This window comes from Borostomias antarcticus (genome assembly GCF_949987555.1).
Source record: "Borostomias antarcticus genome assembly, chromosome: 21".
NCBI classification, from domain to species: Eukaryota; Metazoa; Chordata; class Actinopteri; order Stomiiformes; family Stomiidae; genus Borostomias; species Borostomias antarcticus.
The window spans coordinates 15640450-15661062 of NC_140254.1; the positions used below are offsets into that span (position 1 = coordinate 15640450).

The 20613-nt window shown below is 48.6% G+C and overlaps 1 protein-coding gene across 1 annotated transcript in view; it reads left to right on the top strand.

Annotated features, from left to right (window-relative positions):
* akap9 (A kinase (PRKA) anchor protein 9) overlaps nt 1-20613 on the top strand; it is a gene marked incomplete at its 5' end in the record, with an annotated part of 84233 nt that overhangs the window by 15501 nt on the left and 48119 nt on the right. The window contains 15 exons of the mRNA XM_084454977.1: nt 583-627; nt 1415-1474; nt 2569-2706; nt 3302-3457; nt 3726-3944; nt 4499-7294; nt 8979-9074; nt 10618-10765; nt 12378-12448; nt 12581-12713; nt 13042-13139; nt 14187-14298; nt 14607-14814; nt 18095-18155; nt 19858-19926. Coding sequence (XP_084311103.1) covers nt 583-627; nt 1415-1474; nt 2569-2706; nt 3302-3457; nt 3726-3944; nt 4499-7294; nt 8979-9074; nt 10618-10765; nt 12378-12448; nt 12581-12713; nt 13042-13139; nt 14187-14298; nt 14607-14814; nt 18095-18155; nt 19858-19926 — 4410 coding nt within the window. The remainder of the gene's footprint in view (nt 1-582; nt 628-1414; nt 1475-2568; nt 2707-3301; nt 3458-3725; nt 3945-4498; nt 7295-8978; nt 9075-10617; nt 10766-12377; nt 12449-12580; nt 12714-13041; nt 13140-14186; nt 14299-14606; nt 14815-18094; nt 18156-19857; nt 19927-20613) is intronic.

A 20613-nucleotide genomic window follows, 5' to 3' on the forward strand; every position in this document is an offset into this window, starting at 1 on the left:
TCTTAAAGTGAAATTGGCTCAGCAACAGGTTATATTGACTGCTGTTGTTATTCAGTAGGAAAGGAGCTGCCTGATCTAACTAGTTTGCGCCCACGATTTAATGCAGCGCAGCATGCTCCAAAACATGGCATTGGACCTCGGCCAAATAGGAAGACCGCTTGACATTGGCATAATTAACCTCTCAAGAGACAAACCGTAACTGGTCACACAGTATGCGAAAAGAGAAGATGATATCCATATTATGACATAGACCTATAATAGGTCTATGCCATAATATGGCTATAATAATAATAATAATAATAATAATAATAATAATGTCATAATAATTATGACACCCCCCTCTTCTCTACTGTAGCAATTGGACTGCAGATATGTATGCCAACATTTGCCTGTTAACCCCCAATTTTGATGTAGTTTGAGGTCAGTTTTATCCTGATCTTGTCGCCGTCTAGCCCTATCCAGTCTTCTGTGTTTGTGTGGGGCCACTTGTGCTCCTCATGATAGCTGATGTTTGTCCAAGATGTTTGTCCAAGATATCTCATGCAGGGTTGATTCAGTTCAATACTGTTCTTTATATTGCAGCCTGAGAGCGAGATATCCACCACAGCAGAAGACTACTCCTCAGAGGTGAGAAATTGTAGTTTCCTTGTAATTATAGTTTTGAATTCTAGATTACATTGAGCTGAAATACTATTTTAAATAAATAATGTTTTATACATATACATAAATGCTCTCATTGGATCTTTTTCACATTGTTTTTTTTTTACTTTCAGATGTTGGATCAGTCAGTTGTTTTATTTGTTTCTGTCATGTAGGCCTAGATAAATCTAGACTGTTACTCAATGGCAGTTCCATTTGCTGAGAACCATTCTCACAACAAACATGCAGCAGGCAGCACAATTTCACCCCAAAATGAAAATCTTAAGCGTTCTTAAGATAAATATTTGGGGAGGATTAATGGGTCCTAGTGCTGTGCATAGTAACTTGGTTCATCCAGGATTAGAGTTAAGGAATCTGATTCAGGCGCAAGTCCTTCAGCCAGACATACATCCTAATGCCAACCATGCGGCCGTGAGCCACCTCTGAGAAAATATCTAATGGCTCTGATCTGTTGTTGCCAGGCACTCTGCTCCTCCAAGTTGCAGGCTGGCATTTCTCCTAAGTTGACAGTGTCAGAGTAATCCTGCTGCAACTCACAACTCGCCCCTTTTCCCAAAGCTGCCATTAAAAGTGTTGCCTGTGAGGCGCACTATGAGTTTAATGGATTAGAGGGGCCAGTCAGTACAATAACGGTCTGACGACGATGATGAGAGAGTGAAGCACCAGATTTAATTACAGTCCTCTCCTCTTAGTTCTTGGTGCACAGCCATCAATGAATAATAAACTGCAAATCAACAGTATTGTGAATTAACAGGTAAATGGGTGCCATGAGATGACAGACAACCGAATGGAGTCTTCTAAGGATGATATCTGGGTACAGTAAGGCCATCGATAAGCCAGTGCTAAATTGCTAAATTGCACTATTTCTGTACTAGTTTCCTCTCACTGCGCATCACGCCTCCCCTAACTGAGATTTCCCTCTTAACTCACTAACCAAATATCCTTCATTTATTCTGTGCTTCTGGGATCTCTCTGTTTGCGCTTGGGAAATGGCTGTGATCTGAAGGCTGTGGACTGCTAAAATAGAGACAGTCCGTTTAACTTTGCTCACCATTTCCACAGTGAGGGGGAGGGAGGGGTCTGGGTGACATTTCAGTGGTGTAAATTATTCTTGGAAGTGAGAGCTGAAAGAGAATGAGAGCAAGGAGAGATGGAGAGGGAGGGAGGGAGGGAGGGAGGGAGGGAGGGAGGGAGGGAGGGAGGGAGGGAGGGAGAGGGAGGGAGGGAGTGGGAGGGAGGGAGTGAGAGGGAGAGGGAGGGAGGGAGAGGGAGGGAGTGAGAGGGAGGGAGGCAGGGAGAGGGAGGGAGGGAGGGAGGGTGGATGAATGAATGAAATAGTGAAGTGGAGGAGAGAGAGAGACCGGCATTTTAGAAGAGCTGTTCACATGCTATGGCACAGGTAATACTGTTAGTAATACTGTTACAGGTAATACTGTTAGTAATACTGTTACAGGTAATACTGTTAGTAATACTGTTACAGGTAATACTGTTAGTAATACTGTTACAGGTAATACTGTTAGTAATACTGTTACAGGTAATACTGTTTGCAGTCAGAGAGAGGGAAAAAAGAGAGAAAGAGATCTACAGAGAAATGCATTAAGTGAATGAGACAGTCTGTTTGTGTGTTGGTTTGTGGGTAGATTTATAGACTCAAAAGTAACTAAGCAAGATGTTGGAATCTAAAGAGCAGAGAGAAAGTGTCTGCTGTGTGATAGACTGAAGTATGTTGTACTGAAGGGGCCATTTGCAGCATCACTCTCCTAAAACAGCTGCCTGCTCTCTGTCGGGCGTCGATCGTTAGCAAGCGAGCTAATTGCTTAGCTGCGGGTGGCTTCCGTCCCTTCCCTACTCCTGTGGCAGAGATGATGTCGGCCGATCGCTGAACCTGCTCTCCTCTCCCCCAACCAGGAGGAGGCGGCGGACCCTATGCAGAAGGAGGCGAGGGGAGACGGGGTGCTGGACAAGCAGGACCGACTGGCAGCCGAGACCCAGGCCGTGGAGCTGGAGGACTTCAGGGCTGCCTTCGGCTCTGAAGGGGTGCGGCAGGTAATATGGAGTGAAGACGCTGTCGCGTGCGGACGGGCCACCGCGCTAGGAAGGCAGGTCGCGTGCTGAAACCGGCTCACATTCAACTTGACTGCCATATCAGAACATTTACTGAGCTTTGAAGTGTTCCGCTGGCCAGCGTTCACTGACGAAAATGAGGAATCTCTCAGGGCTGTCTTTGATTTTGGAAATATACCAAGGATCATATTTGGGCACTGCCAATAGACTAATGAGTGGTATTTTAGTGTTCCATCCTTTTGTTTGGTGTGAAAAGCCCCTCGCTCCAGCCATACGTATGTCGTCAGCCACAAGTCCTCGATACCAGGCTGAAGCGATAGGCCGTGTATAAATGCATGTGCTTGACAGGCCCTCAGATTTGAATTAATTAGCTTACTGATCATGGAGGAACACACTTCAGTCCATAGATGACTAATGAGAAGCAACGATCTGTAATAAATCGGGTGTTTTTAAACACTAGCGTTCTCAGAGCTTTGTGACTGGACAGTGTTTTCAGAACCTCGTGACCGGACAGGACTGCATTATTAATGTCCGGCGGGGGTGATGTTAAACGGCGCCGCTGTTGCTTCTTCTGCAGCTGCAGGACTTTGAGGCGGCGCTGAGGCAGAGGGACGGCATCATCACCCAGCTGACGGCCAGCCTGCAGCAGGCGCGCCAGGAGAAGGACGAGACCCTGCGCGAGTTCCTGGAGCTGACCGAGCAGAGCCAGAAGCTGCACATCCAGTTCCAGCAGGTGTGTGACGACGACGTCCTCTCTCACGCACTCTCGGCTACGTACACCGCCCTCTTTCTATTGTTACACCCGGGGGGCTTCGTTAAGTGGCACCAGCAGCACAGTTTGGTTTGCATGGCGCGGAGCCCGGCTTAAACGAGCGTTATCTTATCAGCCTTTTTTAAAAATTTCTTGCGGTTGTGGAGACTGCTGTAGGCTTAGTTATTGAACGGATGGATGGTCTCTGGATGTCCACTGAACATGGCCGCCGGCCTGGCTCCATCCACAGCTACAGGCAGGCGAGACCCTGAGGAACACCAGCCACAGCAGCACGGCGGCGGACCTCCTGCAGACCCGGCAGCAGCTGGCCCAGTACCAGCAGCAGGCGGCCCAGTACCAGCAGCAGGTCCAGGAGATGGCGGCGCAGGTCAGAGGGCACGAGGAGAGGAGCGAGGAACAGCTCCTACAGATCGGCCAGCTCCAACACAACCTCAACGACGCCCAGATGGTGAGCTGGACCCACCCTGTTGCGTATACTAGATTGTTACCTGGTCTCGGCTGCCTCGGACTCAGATGATGTGTCTGAGAGTCTGTGGAAGCGGTCATCTTCATTGGTCCGTTCTCAATGTCCTCCGTTCAGCGTCACCCACGAAACCGCCCGCCACACGGAGAACAAACACACTTGTAAGAACGTGCGTCCAATTAACGACACCTTGCGGTAGTTTGATTAGCCAAATTCAGATTCTTAAATGAAACGACTTATGTAGTTCACCAACCCTAATACAATATTTGGGCTGCTGTTTCACCAGACAGCTAAGACAAGATTATTTGTATAATTATGAATTATTAATGTGCAGTGAGTTGTAGTTTGTTCAGTGAGTCTACTAATCTACACACATATTTTTGATAGTTTTATCAGTTATATCTCATCACATTTGTGTGGGCTTCAAGATTATTGACCGTTATCGACTGTTTATTAGCCATGTATATGGTTCATACATACAGTTGCTGTTTTGAATTCGCTGTTGCATCTGTGTTTCTAAGGCGTGTCTTTCTTCGTAGGTGGGGAGGAGAACAGAAGAATCATTTGCACAAAGGCTAAATGAAAAAGAGCTGCTGATGGCCGAGCAACAGAGAGTCCTGTTAGGACATGAGCGCGCCCTCAAACAGCTCAAAGAGGAGCTGGCGTGCGCCGGCAGAGGGCTAGAAGAATCATTCACCCAGAAGATGAGCGAGAGAGACCTGCTGATTTCAGAACAAACCACGATAGTCAAAGAGCACGAGGGGTCACTGACCCAGCTCAGGGAGGAGCTAGCGCAGGTAGGGAGGACGGAAGAAGCCCTCGCTCGGAGGTTACAGGAGAAAGACCTGCTGATCGCACAGCAAGAGAGAGCCGTGTCAGAACGCGACGGCTCACTCGCCCGGCTCAGCGACCAGCTGGCGGCCTCGGAGAGGCGGCTGAACGACCTCGACCGGCAGATGGCCGCCAAAACCCAAGAGCTGGAAAGCGGCGGGGCCGAGCTGGAAGCCTGCCGGGCCGAGCTGGAGGGCTGCAAGGGCGAACTCTCCAGCTCGCGGAGGAAGGAGCGCATGTCGTCCGCCGAGATCCAGCAGCTGATGGCCTCCGTGGAGGACCTGCAGAAGCGGTGCCACCGGGGCAGCCTGTCGGAGGGCGACGCGGCGCGGCGGGCGGAGGAGGAGTCGGCGCGGGGCCTGGAGCACCTCCGGGCGGAGCTGGACGAGACGTACGGCCAGCAGATCGTCCAGATGAAGCAGGAGCTCCGTGCGCAGCACGCGGCGGACGTCGAGCGCCTGGCGGAGGAGCACCGCGCCCAGCTGGAGCTGCTGAGGTCCCGGCAGCCCGGTCCCGAGGCGCCGGCTGAGCTCGATGCCCAGGTGGCGGAGCTCCGGGAGAGGCTTCAGGAGGCCCAGGGGCTGCGCCTGAAAGCTGTGCGCGAGCTGGACCAGTCGGCCCGTGAGAAGCTGGGCCTTCAGGGCCAGGTGGAGGAGCTGCTCGGGGAGCTCCGCTCCGCCAGAGTGGAGGTGGAGGAGGTCTCCCAGAAGCTCGCCTCGCAGGAGGACCGCCGGGACGAGCTGCTGCGCCTCCGGGACGCCGTCGACAACCTCCGGGCCCAGCTGGCGGAGGCCGAGGCCGCGGCCGAAGACGAGGCGACCAGGCACGAGTCGGAGACGACCAACTACAAGATCAAGCTGGACATGATGGAGCGGGAGAAGGACGCGGTGCTGGACCGCATGGCCGAGTCCCAGGAGGCGGAGCTGGAGAGGCTGAGGACGCAGCTGCTGTTCAGCCACGAGGAGGAGCTGTCCGTCCTCCGGGAGGACCTGCAGAGGGAGAGCCGCCTCAACGCCGAGAACCTCCTGAACGAGGCGGCCGCCAAGCACGAGCAGCTGCGCGGCGGCCTGGAGGACAGGCTGCGCGTGCTGGAGGGGGAGCGGGCGGGGCTCGCCGCCGAGCGGGACGAGACGCTACGCCAGGTGGCGGCGCTGAAAGAGGACCTGAGCCTGGCGCTGCACGGCTCCAGGGCCGAGGAGCTGGTGGAGCAGCTGCAGGAGCTTCAGCTGGAGGTGGAGGAGCTGAGGAAGGAAGGAGACAGGCGAGCCGGAGCCGAGGCGGAGATCCAAACGCTGCTGAGGAAGAACGAGCTGCTGGAGAACCAGCGCGAAGAGAACGAGCAGCGCTGGGAGAACCGATGGAAGGAGCAGGAGTCCGAGAAACACATTTTGAGAGAAGCCAACGACAGCATGAATGAGGAGATACAGTCCCGGAGCAAAAGAATAGAGTCCCTTACCGCGGAAAATAAACAAATGCAGCAACAAGTGGTTGAGCTGAGAGAGGAAATTGACAAGCAGAGGAGTACTTTCTCTTTCGCTGAGAAGAACTTTGAGGTGAACTATCAGGAGCTGAAAGAGGAATACACTTGCCTCATTGAGGTAAAGGCACAGCTGGAGGAGAGAATGCTCAAGGAGACGCTCGAGTACGAAGCGAAACTCAGCAACCTCCAGTCGCGGAATCTCGAGCTGGAAGATGCCAACGAAACCCACGAGGCGTCCGCCGCCGCCGGGGCGCTGATGGAGAAGGACACTACTGAACTGATGGAAAAGCTGGAGGTGGCTTTGAAAGACAAACACTGCCTGACCGCAAGGCTGTCCGAGGTGATGGAGCGGCTGACCGCTACGGAGGGTGAAGTAGAGCGGCTGGAGGCGGAGCTGAGGCAGGTCAGGATTGAGAATGAGGACGCCGTCGCCCGAAACAGAAACCTGGAGGGAGAGCTGGAGAGAGAGCGAGAGATTTTAAAGGAAAGGGCGAGCGAGGTGGAGAGGGAGAGGCTGATGGCTGCTAAGAGCAAAGCCGAGCTCCAGCGGGCTGCCCGCCTTCACCGGCCGCCCGCGCCGGCGTGCTCGGTCGAGGACCATCCCCTCCAGATCGCATCGCTCCGGGGGGAGGTAGAGGCACTCCGCTCCTCATTACGGAAAGCAGAAACGGAGCGCGACCGCGTCCGACCGGCGCCGGGGCGCCGCGTGGCAGCCGGGCCCTCGCCGGCGGCAAAGGTCCAGGGCGTGGGGCAGGGGCCCGTCGAGGGGGGCGGCGCCTCGTCGAAGCCCACGGGGTCAAACAGGCGCAAGAGGCGGCAGCGAGGGAGGCAGGACCGCCAGAGCTCTGCTCAGTCAGGAGAGGGAGGGGAGAGGGAGGAGGAGGAGGGGGCTTTCGAGGGCGACGACGCTGCAGAGCAGGAGGCGCAGGCTGCGATGGAGAGCCGGGCTGCGTCGCGTTCACAGAGGAGGGTCAGTGAGGAGGACTCTGCCGACGGGTGCCGCGGAGACGCCGTTGAGAAACAGGTAGGCGTTTACTCGCTGCTGCTGCAGTAGTCATCACAGCAGATAGAGAGAGAGAGAGAGAGAGAGAGAGATTCCCTACTGACAAAAGCACTGCTGTGCCTTTTTGTTTGTTACCCTGCTTTTTTCATGGATCTCATGAAGTATGTTTGGATCGAGCTGTTAAAATGTTGTTGTTGTTTGTTTTTTTTGTTTTTTTTGTGTGTTTTTTTTAAGATGTGACTACTGTCAAAACGTCATGTTTAACAGTCAAGGCTACTTAATGACGTGTGCTGATTACCTACTAAAATTTGACATTTGATCATTATTCATCCAGCGCATCCAGTTCTAGACACACTTGTGACCGCTGGGTTTCATTACCAGCGGCTTGACTACCCAGGGGCTCTAGATGCAGAATGCACAGACCTGCGGTGTTGATATTCCTCCCCATCTCCAGCAGTACAGTATGTGCACTGCAGAGTGGTATCATTTGAGCTTGGCCATTTCAAGCCAATGTAATATTCATAACGTTATTCCCCTTATCTTCAAAGCTAAGCTAAGATGAGGGAATAATCCGTCTCATCTCTTTCAGTATCTTTCTCTGGCTTCGTAACTTTGCCTTGATACATTGTAGTTTCTCTCCGTCCTGCGGGGAGTAAGGGATCTGAAGTGAGAATCCATTTTGTGACCTCCGTCCTATCTTCCCTGTGCCTCTGAGGCTTCACCAGAGACACCAGCGCGTTTATCTCATGATCTGGCATCTGTGCAGCACCTCACCATGCGTGGTTATCAGTAGGGCTGGGTATCGAGTCGAATTTTAAGAATCGATTCGATTCCGATTCACAAGGTTCGGAATCGATTATCTCGATTCGATTCAATATCGATTCGGTTAGTGTTACTAAAACCTTTTCTTTCTTTTTTTTGCTGTAACCTTAATTACATGACTGCCAAGTTATGCAACACATCAATACTAGGGCTGGGTATCGATACTGATTTCCAAAAATGAATGAATGAATGAATCATTAATGAACTATTCATTCCTTCATTTATTCATTCATTAAATAAAAGATCGATTTTGGGATTCATGAATCGATTCTGAATCATTTGATTCAGAATCGATTCATCAATTTTTTAAACCCAGCCCTAGTTAGTAGCGCCTCCTGGGAAGGACACTTCATAGAGGCTGTAGAGGCTCTTGAGCAGTGCAAAACCCGCAGTCTGAGCTACATGTAGGCTGCACGCATACGAGCACAAATGCATACTGCACAGCAGCATTGGGGCTGTCACCATTCAGACGACTGGTCGATTGTTTGGTCGACCGAGATTTATTTTGGTTGAGCAAATATATATATATTTTTTTAAATCCATACAGCATGAGACGATTGGCACCACAGTTTGGGGTGGACTCTGGATGCTGTGTCCTTCACTCTTAACATAGCTAGGCCTATATGTTCTTGACCTCAACAATTCAAATGATTTTCAGTCAAGCTACGGTGGCTGTTTTCAATTATGCTATGCACCGCTTATGTGCAGGGTGCTTGCAAGGCGACCCAGCTGTCTTGATATCGTGGCCTTTTTAGAACGCGTTTTCACCAACTGTGCCCTGTGTATCGTCTTCCAAACTCACGGAGTCTTTGTGTTGTCTATTCTTGCTGTTCATCTATATTCTTTTGACAATGTCCCCATGTGTTCCCTTGTGACTCGGCAGACGGTGGGCGGCGGGATGGAGAGGGAGACCGCTGCTGCAGCGGGGCGGAGAGCGGAGGTTGGAGAGACCGCGGAGGATGGAGAGACCACGCAGCATGTAAATGTCAACGGTGTTCACATCCGCTTCTGCTTTTAGTTCTGAGTCACTGCCTTTGATGCATCAGATGGTTCAGTGAGTTGTGCCTGCGATGGCTGCCCTCCCACAGAGCTGCTGGAACCGGAGGCATACGCTGGTAGTCCTGACGTGGTCGACCAGAACCCACTTTCCACTTGTTTGATGAGTAATGATTCAATAGAAGCCCCAATGCCGCATGATAAAACAGGCATTGCAGCGGCTGTAAGGGCACATGCTGTATGATTAGATGCTATTCTTGCACTGCCTTTAGCACTACAGTATGCTCTTAGTCACTTGTTTTAGAAAGGAGATGCACTTGTTGCTTTGGATAAACGCGTCTGCTAATTGACTATGTTAAAACACAGGTGTTACCTCCAGCTCACTCATGGAAGTGGAAGCAGCGGAGGTTCCATTCAAAGCAAAGAGGCATTTCCGGTTATTAGTGCCCCTAGTTCTGATACCCGTAGGAGCGATCAGTAATTGGCCATTAGTGGGCAGCTGGAACGCTGAGGAGGCGTTTCTGCTCTGTTCGGGGTTCTTTTCGGAGCAGTATTTCTATTGGCTGGCGTCTCGGATCAGTGTTTTAAGTTAAAATTAGCCAAAATGTAAATGAATTAAAAATCCGTCCCCGTCACGGTGACCCCTGCGGAGACCCAGGCCAAATATGAACGCTGTCAGTTCGACGGTGTCTGAGGAAAGTCCAGACAGGGAGACAGACAGAGAGTAGATTATTATTGTGTAAGATAGGAGACATACAGGAGGGACTCACTGTACCTGGTCTGGATGCTCTTCCATAGGAGAGATACAGGAGAATATCTGACAGGGACTCACTGTACCTGGTCTGGATGCTCTTCCATAGGAGAGATACAGGAGAATATCTGACAGGGACTCACTGTACCTGGTCTGGATGCTCTTCCATAGGAGAGATACAGGAGAATAACTGACAGGGACTCACTGTACCTGGTCTGGATGCTCTTCCATAGGAGAGATACAGGAGAATAACTGACAGGGACTCACTGTACCTGGTCTGGATGCTCTTCCATGCATATCCCCCTTTAGAACAACCCTCTAACATTACTTGATTTGGAGAAATCTTGTTAATTTGTTGATAACTTAAAGCAAGGGAAGAGAAAAAGGGCACATTTAGGATTAGGGCTGGGTTTAAAAAATCAATTAATCGATTCATGAATCCCAAAATCGATCTTTAATTTAATGAATGAAAGAATAAATGAAGGAATGAATAGTTCATTCATTCATTTATTTGTGGAAATCAGTATCGATACCCAGCCCTAGTATTGATGTGTTGCATAACTTGACAGTCATGTAATTAAGTAAAAAAAAAAAAGGTTTTAGTAACACTAACCGAATCGATATTGAATTGAATCGAATTGAATAGTGATTATCGATTCTGAACCTTGTGAATCGGAATCGAATCGATTCTTGAAATTCGAATCGATACCCAGCCCTATTTAGGATCCAGGTCTTAGCCCCGTGATGCCTCCTCTTACCGTGTCTCCCCCTGCAGGCGGAGTGCAGGCTCCAGCTGGAGGCCCAGCGCGTCAGCCTGTCTCAGATCCACGCCGCCCAGCTGGAGCTGCTCCAGGAGCAGACAGGCTCCCACACCGGCTCCCTGGAGCAGGAGCCCAGCCGCTGGGAACGGCACCAAGGCGCTGGTGAGAGAGTGACGTTAACGTGTGTAGGGGGGCTTGGAGAAGGCCTGTTCGTGTGTGGACTTGTGTTTGAGTGTATGGTTGTGCACCGTGGGGAGGATATGTGCATGCTTAGTGTGCACTGTATGTACTACTACTAATAATAATAATAATAGGAATAATAAAACATTATATTTATTAGAGCACTTTTCATTGAGAGACAATCTCAGATTACTGAAAACATTTTAGCTATGTTGTCTCAAATGCACTAGCTAATGCTAACACAATTCCTGAATTAGCCTAACCTAACCTAGCTAAACCTAGCCTCTCTAAACTATAACTTAGCTTCTGTAGCAGCAGCAGCAGCACTGTAGACAAGGCGGTAATCCTTGTGAAGGTAGTATCAAGGAATCCACGGTCAGAGCTGCAACAGCTGGGCTTACTTCTAAAATGCTCCTGGCTGTGATCACGATTCATAGCACTAGCCTAGTTAAAGAAAATGTAGCTGGATAGCAAAACATCCTAGTTGTTAGCTGTGTGTATTTACAAGCTCTTTAGACTAGATAAATACAACATCCAGTAATATTAAATAACTATATATATACAGTACAATATAGGGCTGTCCCCGACTATGAATTTTGTGAGTTGAATCAGATTTGCCTATTCAAACCAGAAATTCGACGATTCATTCCTCCTTTTCCCCCCATATGTCTTACGTCAGGCTGAGGGGAGACAGCACAGCTGTCAAACTAACAGCACAATAAAGCAGCAGGCAGCACAATAAAAGACGCCTGTTTTTCTTGCTAAACATGAATCATCTAGCCCACATTGTCCATCTACTTCAGATTCCCCCATCTTTTTATGCAGTGTTTCCCATAGCCTACATTAAGGTTGGGCGATTTGACGATGGTCTCCTCAACTGCACATTTGAAAGTGAGCACAAATAGGCTCTTGCGTTGAGCAGCAGTCAACAAGAAAATGTTTGGGCTGTCATTAAAGCATTTTTGCGGATATATATATATATATATATATATATATATATATCTGTCTATATATTTTTTCCACTAGATATCAAGAAGATTGATCTAGGAAAGCAGTTTTGTGTTGTGATATTCCGTTTTGGAAATGCCTGTGATTTCTGGCGCCCAGTAGGCTATAGGCGCACAGCGGAGGGGAGAAGTATTCCCTGCTTTCTCCCCTCCTCTATATCAGTCTGAAGTCTCCTTTTACTGCACAACTAATAGCTACAGTAAGCCTAGGTTTAAAATTAATGATTGGCCTGTCCTATTATAAATCACAAGGCGGGTCAGTGGTCTGAGCCCACCAGCGCATCTTGACAGTGGAGCAAAAAAAAACGACTGCTCAACTTCAAGAATCTCAGTCGACTTAAGGGTCTCTGACTGCTGATTCAACTCGTCGACTTTCAGGGGGCAGCCCTAGTACAATATATACATGGAGCAGAGCGCCAACAAATCTGCCAGCGTCCCCATTGCCATGGAAAAGCGTGTGTGTGTTATCACATTAGAAACTGAGTGGTTATCGTTGTGTGTGACAGCAGTGTCTGTCTTTTCTAGTACGTGTTTCATTGGATGTTGACCCTCGGAACAAATAACAATGTAATCAACCTTTTTTTCAGATGAGCCCAAAGCCCTCAAGTATCAAAGCGTGCTACACGTCGTATCTCAAGACTGCAGGAAACTCATTTTGGTAATAAACACTAAATGTTAAGTGTTCTGTCAACAGATTTTTGTATTTAAAAAAAAAAAATGTTGTTTAATATTTTTTACTTTATAACTTATTTTGGGGTATGTAGTTATAGTTTCATTGTTCTATTCTCAGTCCTTTGCTAAGCTTTTTGGAGAGGAGTTCTTGGAGTATCTCTGCCACACCGATGTGGAGGATTGGAAGACTCAGCCAGTGGAGAAGGAAGGAGAAACCAGGGATCCCAGTTCTGTGCTACAGGAGGCCAAAGGTGCTGTACAACATGTTCTGAGTGTGTGAATGTCATCCATTTATGATGTGCATGAGCATTAACAGCTCATGAGAGAAAATATCTACACCAAAACAGTTGTTTACATGTAAAGTAGATATGTAGCCTATAGTATTGATCGTAAAGCCCTATTAACTTGTGGCTTGATTTACTGGCAGAGATTACTATATCCATAATTGTCCGAAAAATTACATTACAAGACCACCATCCATGCGAATAGGGCTTATAATACATAAACAGATGCCAGCCTATCCGTATTAACTTCATGTGTTTGTATACTGTACTGTTTGTCCTCTCTCCCACCCTGTAGAGCTGGTCAGGGATCTCCAGCAGGTGAAGGAGAGGATAGAGCAGGAGCATGGCCGTCTACTGCAGCTCCAGGCTCTACTCCGGTCAGACGGCAGTAAGGTAGGAGGGATCAAACTTTCATCTCTGGACCTTTTAAGATGGGTTCACATACAGTACAGTACAACAGTTTTAGAATAGTTTTTAGAATAGGATCAATAAACTACCTCCTCCTACTACTACTACTTACTACTACCACCTCTACTACTACTACTACTACTACTACCACTACTACTACTACTACTACTACTACTACTACTACTACTACTACTACTATCACTACCACTACTACTGCTGCTGCTACTACCACCTCTACTACTACTACTACTACTACTACTACTACTACTACTACTACTACTACTACTACTACCACTACTACTACTACTACCACTACTACTACTACTATTACTACTACTATCACTACCACTACTACTGCTGCTGCTACTACCACCTCTACTACTACTACTACTGCCACCTCTACTACTTCTATTACAGTACTACTACTACCACCATCTCTACTACTACTACTGCTGCTACTACTACCACCTCTACTACTACTACTACTACCACCTCTACTACTACTACTACTACTACTACTACTACCACTACTACCACTACTACTACTAACACTACTACTACTACTAACACTACTACTACTACCACTACTACCACTACCACTACCACTACTACCACCTCTACTACTACTACTACTAGTGCTACTACCACCTCTACTACTACTACTACTACTAATACTACTACTACTACTACTACTACTACTACCACCTCTACTACTACTACTACTAACACTACTACCACTACCACTACCACTACCACTACTACTACTACTACTACTACTAGTGCTACTACCACCTCTACTACTACTACTACTACTAATACTACTACTACTACTACTACTACTACTTAACTACTACAAAACGTGATGAATCTAGAACAACAACCAGCTGTCAAATTATACGCTGTATCAAATAACATTGCTGTTTAAGTGTCAGTATATAATGTTGATTTGGGGCCTGATAATACAAGAACATGTTTTAAATGTGATGATAATACAAATGTTAACCGGTGTTGTCACATATGAATCTCTCACAGATGGAAGCACTGCAGACTGCCTACGACGAGCTGAAGGTCAACAGTGAGAATGAGATCTCTGTGCTGCGCGTGCAGACTGACATCTCCAGTTACTCCCCTGACAAGCTCAGAGGTACAGTACTACTGGCTAAAACACCCTACACTCTACTATTTATATTAAAACTGACTAACTGTATAATGGGTTTACACATTGCACTCTAGTTTTATACCTCGAAATTTGTGTACCACATCGTCTGAGAGATCGTCATGCATCAATCAAAAACATAGTGAAAGATTAGAGGCATTCTTGCAGTAAAAAGTGTTCTGTCAGGGTCAATGTTGGATCTAACATCCTTGAGGTTGGGGGTAAATTGAATGTCTAACCTGGCACTCATTAGCCCGGCATCGCTGTTCTTTTCTCTCTAATCTTCCCATGTTCAGATATTACTGAGCAGACATCCCCCACAATCCCCTCTGAGGGCCTGGCCAGACTGCAGGGCCAGATGGAGGAGAGGCACAGACAGGAGATGGAGCGCCTCAGGTCCTACTACCAGCAGCAGGCCACGCAGACGGAGGAGCGCCACGCCACAGCGATCACTCTGCTACAGCAGCGCCTGCAGGAGGGCGCTGGCTCTGAGGCCCAGATCAGGTAGACATAACCAGAGTAGAACCAGATCAGGTAGACATAACCAGAGTAGAACCAGATCAGGTAGACATAACCAGAGTAGAACCAGATCAGGTAGACATAACCAGAGTAGAACCAGATCAGGTAGACATAACCAGAGTAGAACCAGATCAGGTAGACATAACCAGAGTAGAAACAGATCAGGTAGACATCCCGGTCCTCCATACACCTGGCGATCTCATTGGTGGTCTCCACTTCCACATCCATCCAGTAGAACGTCCTCGTGACTTGTGTCCGCGCCATGGAGATGGCTCCCATACTGTAACACCAGCTTGCTGGCCGGAAGCTCACGGTGTCGGTAGCAGTGCCCAGCCAGCCTCATTCTCCTTGCTGCTATCTTCCCACTCACCCTTGGCCTCTCTCCGTACAGATCTTCAATACTGACGTGCACGTTATGACTTATGTCCAGTGCTGCATGTAGCATTCTGTCTGTCCGTCTGTCTAACGTAAGAAAAGTCAGTGTACTACTACTCACCAGAACTCACAAGTGCATCTCCTTTCTAAACAAGTGACTAAGAACATGTGTACAGCTTTAATATAGCACACATTCACGGTTATAGGATTTATTGCAAAACCACACAACATGTTAGTAAGCGACGGTTGTGAGTGCGGTGCCCCGCACACTCGTCTCAGCTCGCACATTGATACAGGCTGTGACTGCAGCACTGCGGTGCTCCTGATATTTGGGCAGGTCGTCTTCCAGACCCTTTGTTTGACTTCTCTGAGGAACCTGTCCACAAGACCACTCGGGTGTACAGAAGACTTGTTCATTTAATGACTTGTTCATTCATTCAGCCCCCCCACCCCCCCATCATGAGAGAGTTAGTGAAACATTGATGAGGATCCCTCTACCGCCCGTGTCTCCTGCTGGTTGTTTGTTTGGGGTCCAGAGGGATCTCAGAGATGCCGGTCAGCCCCGGTGTGACCTGATAGCAGCATCCAGAGAAACTCTACACCCACCGCCTGCATCTGTTACACTACAGCAGTAGCCTCACTTGTAAGAGAGGATTTTCCAATTCTTCTCCCTCCCCCTCTCTCTCTCTCTCCATCTCTATCTCTCTCTCCCTTTCTGCTTGGTTCATTATTAAAAGCAGGGTTTTTTATTAAGTGTTTTGCTTGAAATGGTGTTTGATAAACATTTTACTGTTTAATTCAGGCTGAGAATTATCCTTCCATTTCATCTTGATATGAAAGAAATATGATATGTTAAATTATGTTGTGTTAAAATGGCATGACTCTCTCGACTCATGACTGAATTTCCACATGGCTTGGAAGTAACAGTTTCACAGAATTACTGTACATCTGTATAATCTGGACGTACAGGATGCTGTACTGACCGACCGAAAACAACGCTGTCATCACTCTGTTTATCATACTCAGCGGCATGAGGATTAAAAGCAGTATCCCTGCTCACCACCAGAGGAGTGGTCCGTTTGATCCAAGTATAGAAGAGTCATGGCAGCTGCTCCGCTACCATCTCGGCCCATACTAATGAAATATTCACACACACACGGGGGCTTAAGACTTTACTCTGGACTCCTGCCATTAACCCACTAACCCACAAAGTCGGGTTTCAGCTGCCCAACATCTTCAGGCAAAGAACAAGAACGTTCTTTGGGTTTACCTGAAGGTGTTCTGATAAATTACTAAAAATTACTAAATTATTAAAACTTACGGGACCCAAGGGTTCTTTCTATTCTGCCACACAGTGACACGCGTTACATATAGTGAGCGGCGTCACGGCGCACACATGCAACGTACGGAAGCCGCAGGTGGAAATGGTTCCCTGCGTTTCTCCCATTCCAAGCTGTCCTCTTCCAGGGGCAGCCATTGTTCATGGCTTCTGTTCTTCTGCATGTTTTTCATGGAGGAAACCCTTACGAACACGAGGAGAACATGCAAACTCTGCATAGAAAGGCCGAAAGACACTCTTGCTGTGAGGTGACCGAACTAGGTATTACTTCCGTTCGTGGGCGATTTTGGGGTTCCGTGTCTTGCTCCAGGACACTTCGGCACACTCTGGAAGCTGGGATCGAACTGGGGACCTTGCAATCCCCAGCCAGCCGCTCTGCCTCCCGAGCTACGCGCAGCTCAGATAAATGATGAATAAGCTCTAGGTATGAAACACAGGCAGATGCTAGGTTGAGTCCAGTGGATAACTAGCCTTTGTGTTGGAGCCGATTTGTCCTCCATGATGACAGCAGTCTAATTTGTATTCTCACTAGGATGCAATCAGCCGTCTTGCCTCAGGGGTTAATCCTGTCAGCCTCACCAGTATGCAATTGAAGTCGTTAATGAGGTGCTTGTCTGGAAAGAAATGGTTGTCTGTTGCAGGGCTTGCTCAATTGCAGTAATTTAGCCTATTGTATGGTGTTGTGAATAGCTACTTATATTACGTGTTGTGCTGCATACTGTCACGCAAACATTCTCATCATACTTATCATGCTAGATGACTGTATTTGTTTGTTGTCAGAAACCTGTAACTAGTCTATATGCTCAAAAATACATTCTTTACACATATCCAGGATACCACTGCCCCCTACTGTCAGACAAGGTTTTCATTTTGTACCAGCTGCCTTCCCAGGCATTCACACCACAGATACCTGTGAGACAGACTGTATATCCATAACATGCATATAGGAATCATAACAAAGTCACACCCAGGCTGTGAAGTAGGCGGTATGCTTTTTGCAGGTTTATGAGCAATCATAAAGTTAGGCCCTTTTCACAGCGGACATTTTGTCGTGTCAAAGCAGGGTAAACACAGAAATATGGCCCTGTTCCATTTGGCTGTGACACTAAATAGAACTGGACCATAATAAATTCGAGATTACACCCCTGTTTACCCTGCCTACTCCTGATTAGCATAGGCTACTCCATGACATGCGGGTGCTCAGACACTTCACGTATAGAAGCATCTGCACCGCTGGAACAATCTAATGTAACCTATAGATTTAGCAATTATCTGAACAAGCTAATGGTGATATTGAGTGAGTACTTCTATCCAGAGGAATATCACCTTTAGCTCGTGCTCTTTCTCCAGTGAAAATCCTATCACATTGACATGAACATGATGCAACTACATACACTTAATATTTAGTTGTCACAGTCATATTGCCCAAGATGCACTGGAACCTCAATCATTTCGCAAGGCGTCACACAGAACTAATATTTCATCAATGTACCGGCTTTACATACTTCATTCACTCCTTCATTCAACATTTTGAACTCATTTGTCTTCCAGCCTGCCCACTGATGTCCAGCTCACCTCTCAGATGGAGGGAGAGGATACAGAAGATCTAAAGGTTTGTCTCACTATCTAAATACTCCATATCACGCCACCTTTCGTCGGAGCCACAGCGCTGATATGAATGATGACCCTCCTATTACTGTGAGGGTTGGGGGAGGGGGGGGGGTGTGCAGCCTCAGGCTAAAACCTGCCCTAGATCCCTCTGAGGCTGCCAAGGCCAGGCGCAGATGCATATTCCTGTGATGGTAATAGCCTAGGCGCCGGGTTAAGTCCAGTAGCTGTTAGCATGGTGCAGTGCTAGGGTTAGCCACGCGCTACTCTGCTCGTCAGCTGCGTGAAGGAGACCATTCCCGTGCGCCCGAGTGAACCGACCCACGTCAGTCAGGTCTCTCTCTCTACAGTCTCCCTGTCCTCCCCTCTCTCTTCTCTCTCATGAGCAGTCCGTCTCCCTGTCCTCCCCTCTCTCTTCTCTCTCATGAGCAGTCCGTCTCCCTCCCCTCTCTCTCTTCTCTCTCTCATGAGCCGTCCATCTCCCTGTCCTCCCCTCTCTCTCTTCTCTCTCTCATGAGCCGTCCATCTCCCTGTCCTCCCCTCTCTCTCTTCTCTCTCTCATGAGCCGTCCGTCTCCCTGTCCTCCCCTCTCTCTCTCTTCTCTCTCTCATGAGCCGTCCGTCTCCCTCCCCTCTCTCTCTTCTCTCTCTCATGAGCCGTCCGTCTCCCTCCCCTCTCTCTCTCTTCTCTCTCTCATGAGCAGTCCGTCTCCCTCTCCTCCCCTCTCTCTCTCTTCTCTCTCTCATGAGCCGTCCATCTCCCTCTCCTCCCCTCTCTCTCTCTTCTCTCTCTCATGAGCAGTCCGTCTCCCTGTCCTCCCCTCTCTCTCTCTTCTCTCTCTCATGAGCCGTCCGTCTCCCTGTCCTCCCCTCTCTCTCTCTTCTCTCTCTCATGAGCAGTCCATCTCCCTGTCCTCCCCTCTCTCTCTCTTCTCTCTCTCATGAACCGTCCATCTCCCTCCCCTCTCTCCTTTCTCACGGGCAGTCCATCTCCCGGTCCTCTCTCTCTTCTTTTCTTGTTCCCTCGCTCCCTACTGCAGAGAGGAGGGATTGGAGGAGGGAGAAAGACAGGAATGGTCAGAATTGAAACGGTGACTGTGAGAGATTGAAAATGTAGTTGTAGAATTAAAAAAAAGAATCCATTGACAGAAAGTTGAAGAGCAAGCAGAGAAAAGAGAGAAAGGCGGAGCTGTTGGGAGGCTGACAGGAAGTGACTGATGGAACGAGATGGAGAGAAACGAGAAGACGATGGCAAAATCATCTGCCGTGTTCATGAAGAAAATCGAAGGAATATCGGTGCATCAGCCTTGGAGGCACGGAGCATAATTGGTGCCTGTGTGTGTGTGTGTGTGTGTGTGTGTGTGTAGGGGGGGTGTATGCTCTGTTCTGTGAAAAGCCTCTTTGCAGACCAGTGGCTGACTGTACAGAGACTGTCACTCTTTTCTCTTCATTTACTTTTCTATGCCTCTCTTTCTCTCTCTCCCTCTCTCCCTCTTTCTCTCTCTCTATCTCCCTCCGTCTCTCTCTCCCCCCCCCCTCTCTCTCTCTCTCTCTCTCTCTCTCTAGCTGGTGGGGGAGGAGGTGGGTCTAGATGCGGCTGTGTGCCGGCCGGTCCAGTCTGCTGGTCTGACGACTCGGCTGCAGCCTCTGAGGAGAGAGCCGAGCGCCGAGGCCAGCAGGCTGAGAGAGGAGCAGGACCAGAGAGAGAGGAGGCTGGAGGAGGACCAGAGAGAGAGGAGGGCGGAGGAGAGGAGGGCGGAGGAGGACATCGCTAAGGTAAACCCCTGACAAGACTTCCACAGTGCTGTTTAAACCTCTCCTTTTTATACCTCGGGACTAAGCTTGGGTGTTCACATCACGCCCTTCTTACATTGAACTCAGTCTGATGACGGTCTGTGTCCCGGTCGCTACTATTCTGTCTGTCTTAATAGCCGGTCTCAGCAGGAGGCAAAAGGCACGGTCCACTTGGTTGTTCTCAGCGACGAGTGTCCTTCTGCACAGTAGCGGGTGCAGAGACATGCCCAAAGTACTCTTCTAGCTAGTAACAAACGATAGTTGCTTGTTGAATTTCACCAAGGTCTTTTTTTTTTTTAAGATATTTTTTAGGGCTTTTCAGCTTTAATGTTATAGGACAGTGTAGAGAGACAGGAAATGTGGGAGAGAGAGAGAGGGGAGGACATGCGGCACAGGACCCGGGCCGGGAATCGAACCCGGGTCCGCCGCTCGAAGGACTAGCCTTCATATGGTGCGCGCCTTACCCGGTGAGCTACCGGGGCGCCCCACCAAGGTCTTTTTCTTCCTGTGGAGTGAGAGGGAAAAGACAACAAAGAAGTAAGCCTTTCTGGGTTTTAAAGCGCTTATGTTTTCCTAGTAAGTAGGTAGCCTGAAGAACCAATGGTTCTCAAGCCTAGTGGCTTATGAGCAGCATGACCCAATTGTACTTGTCTATGCTGCTATTAACAC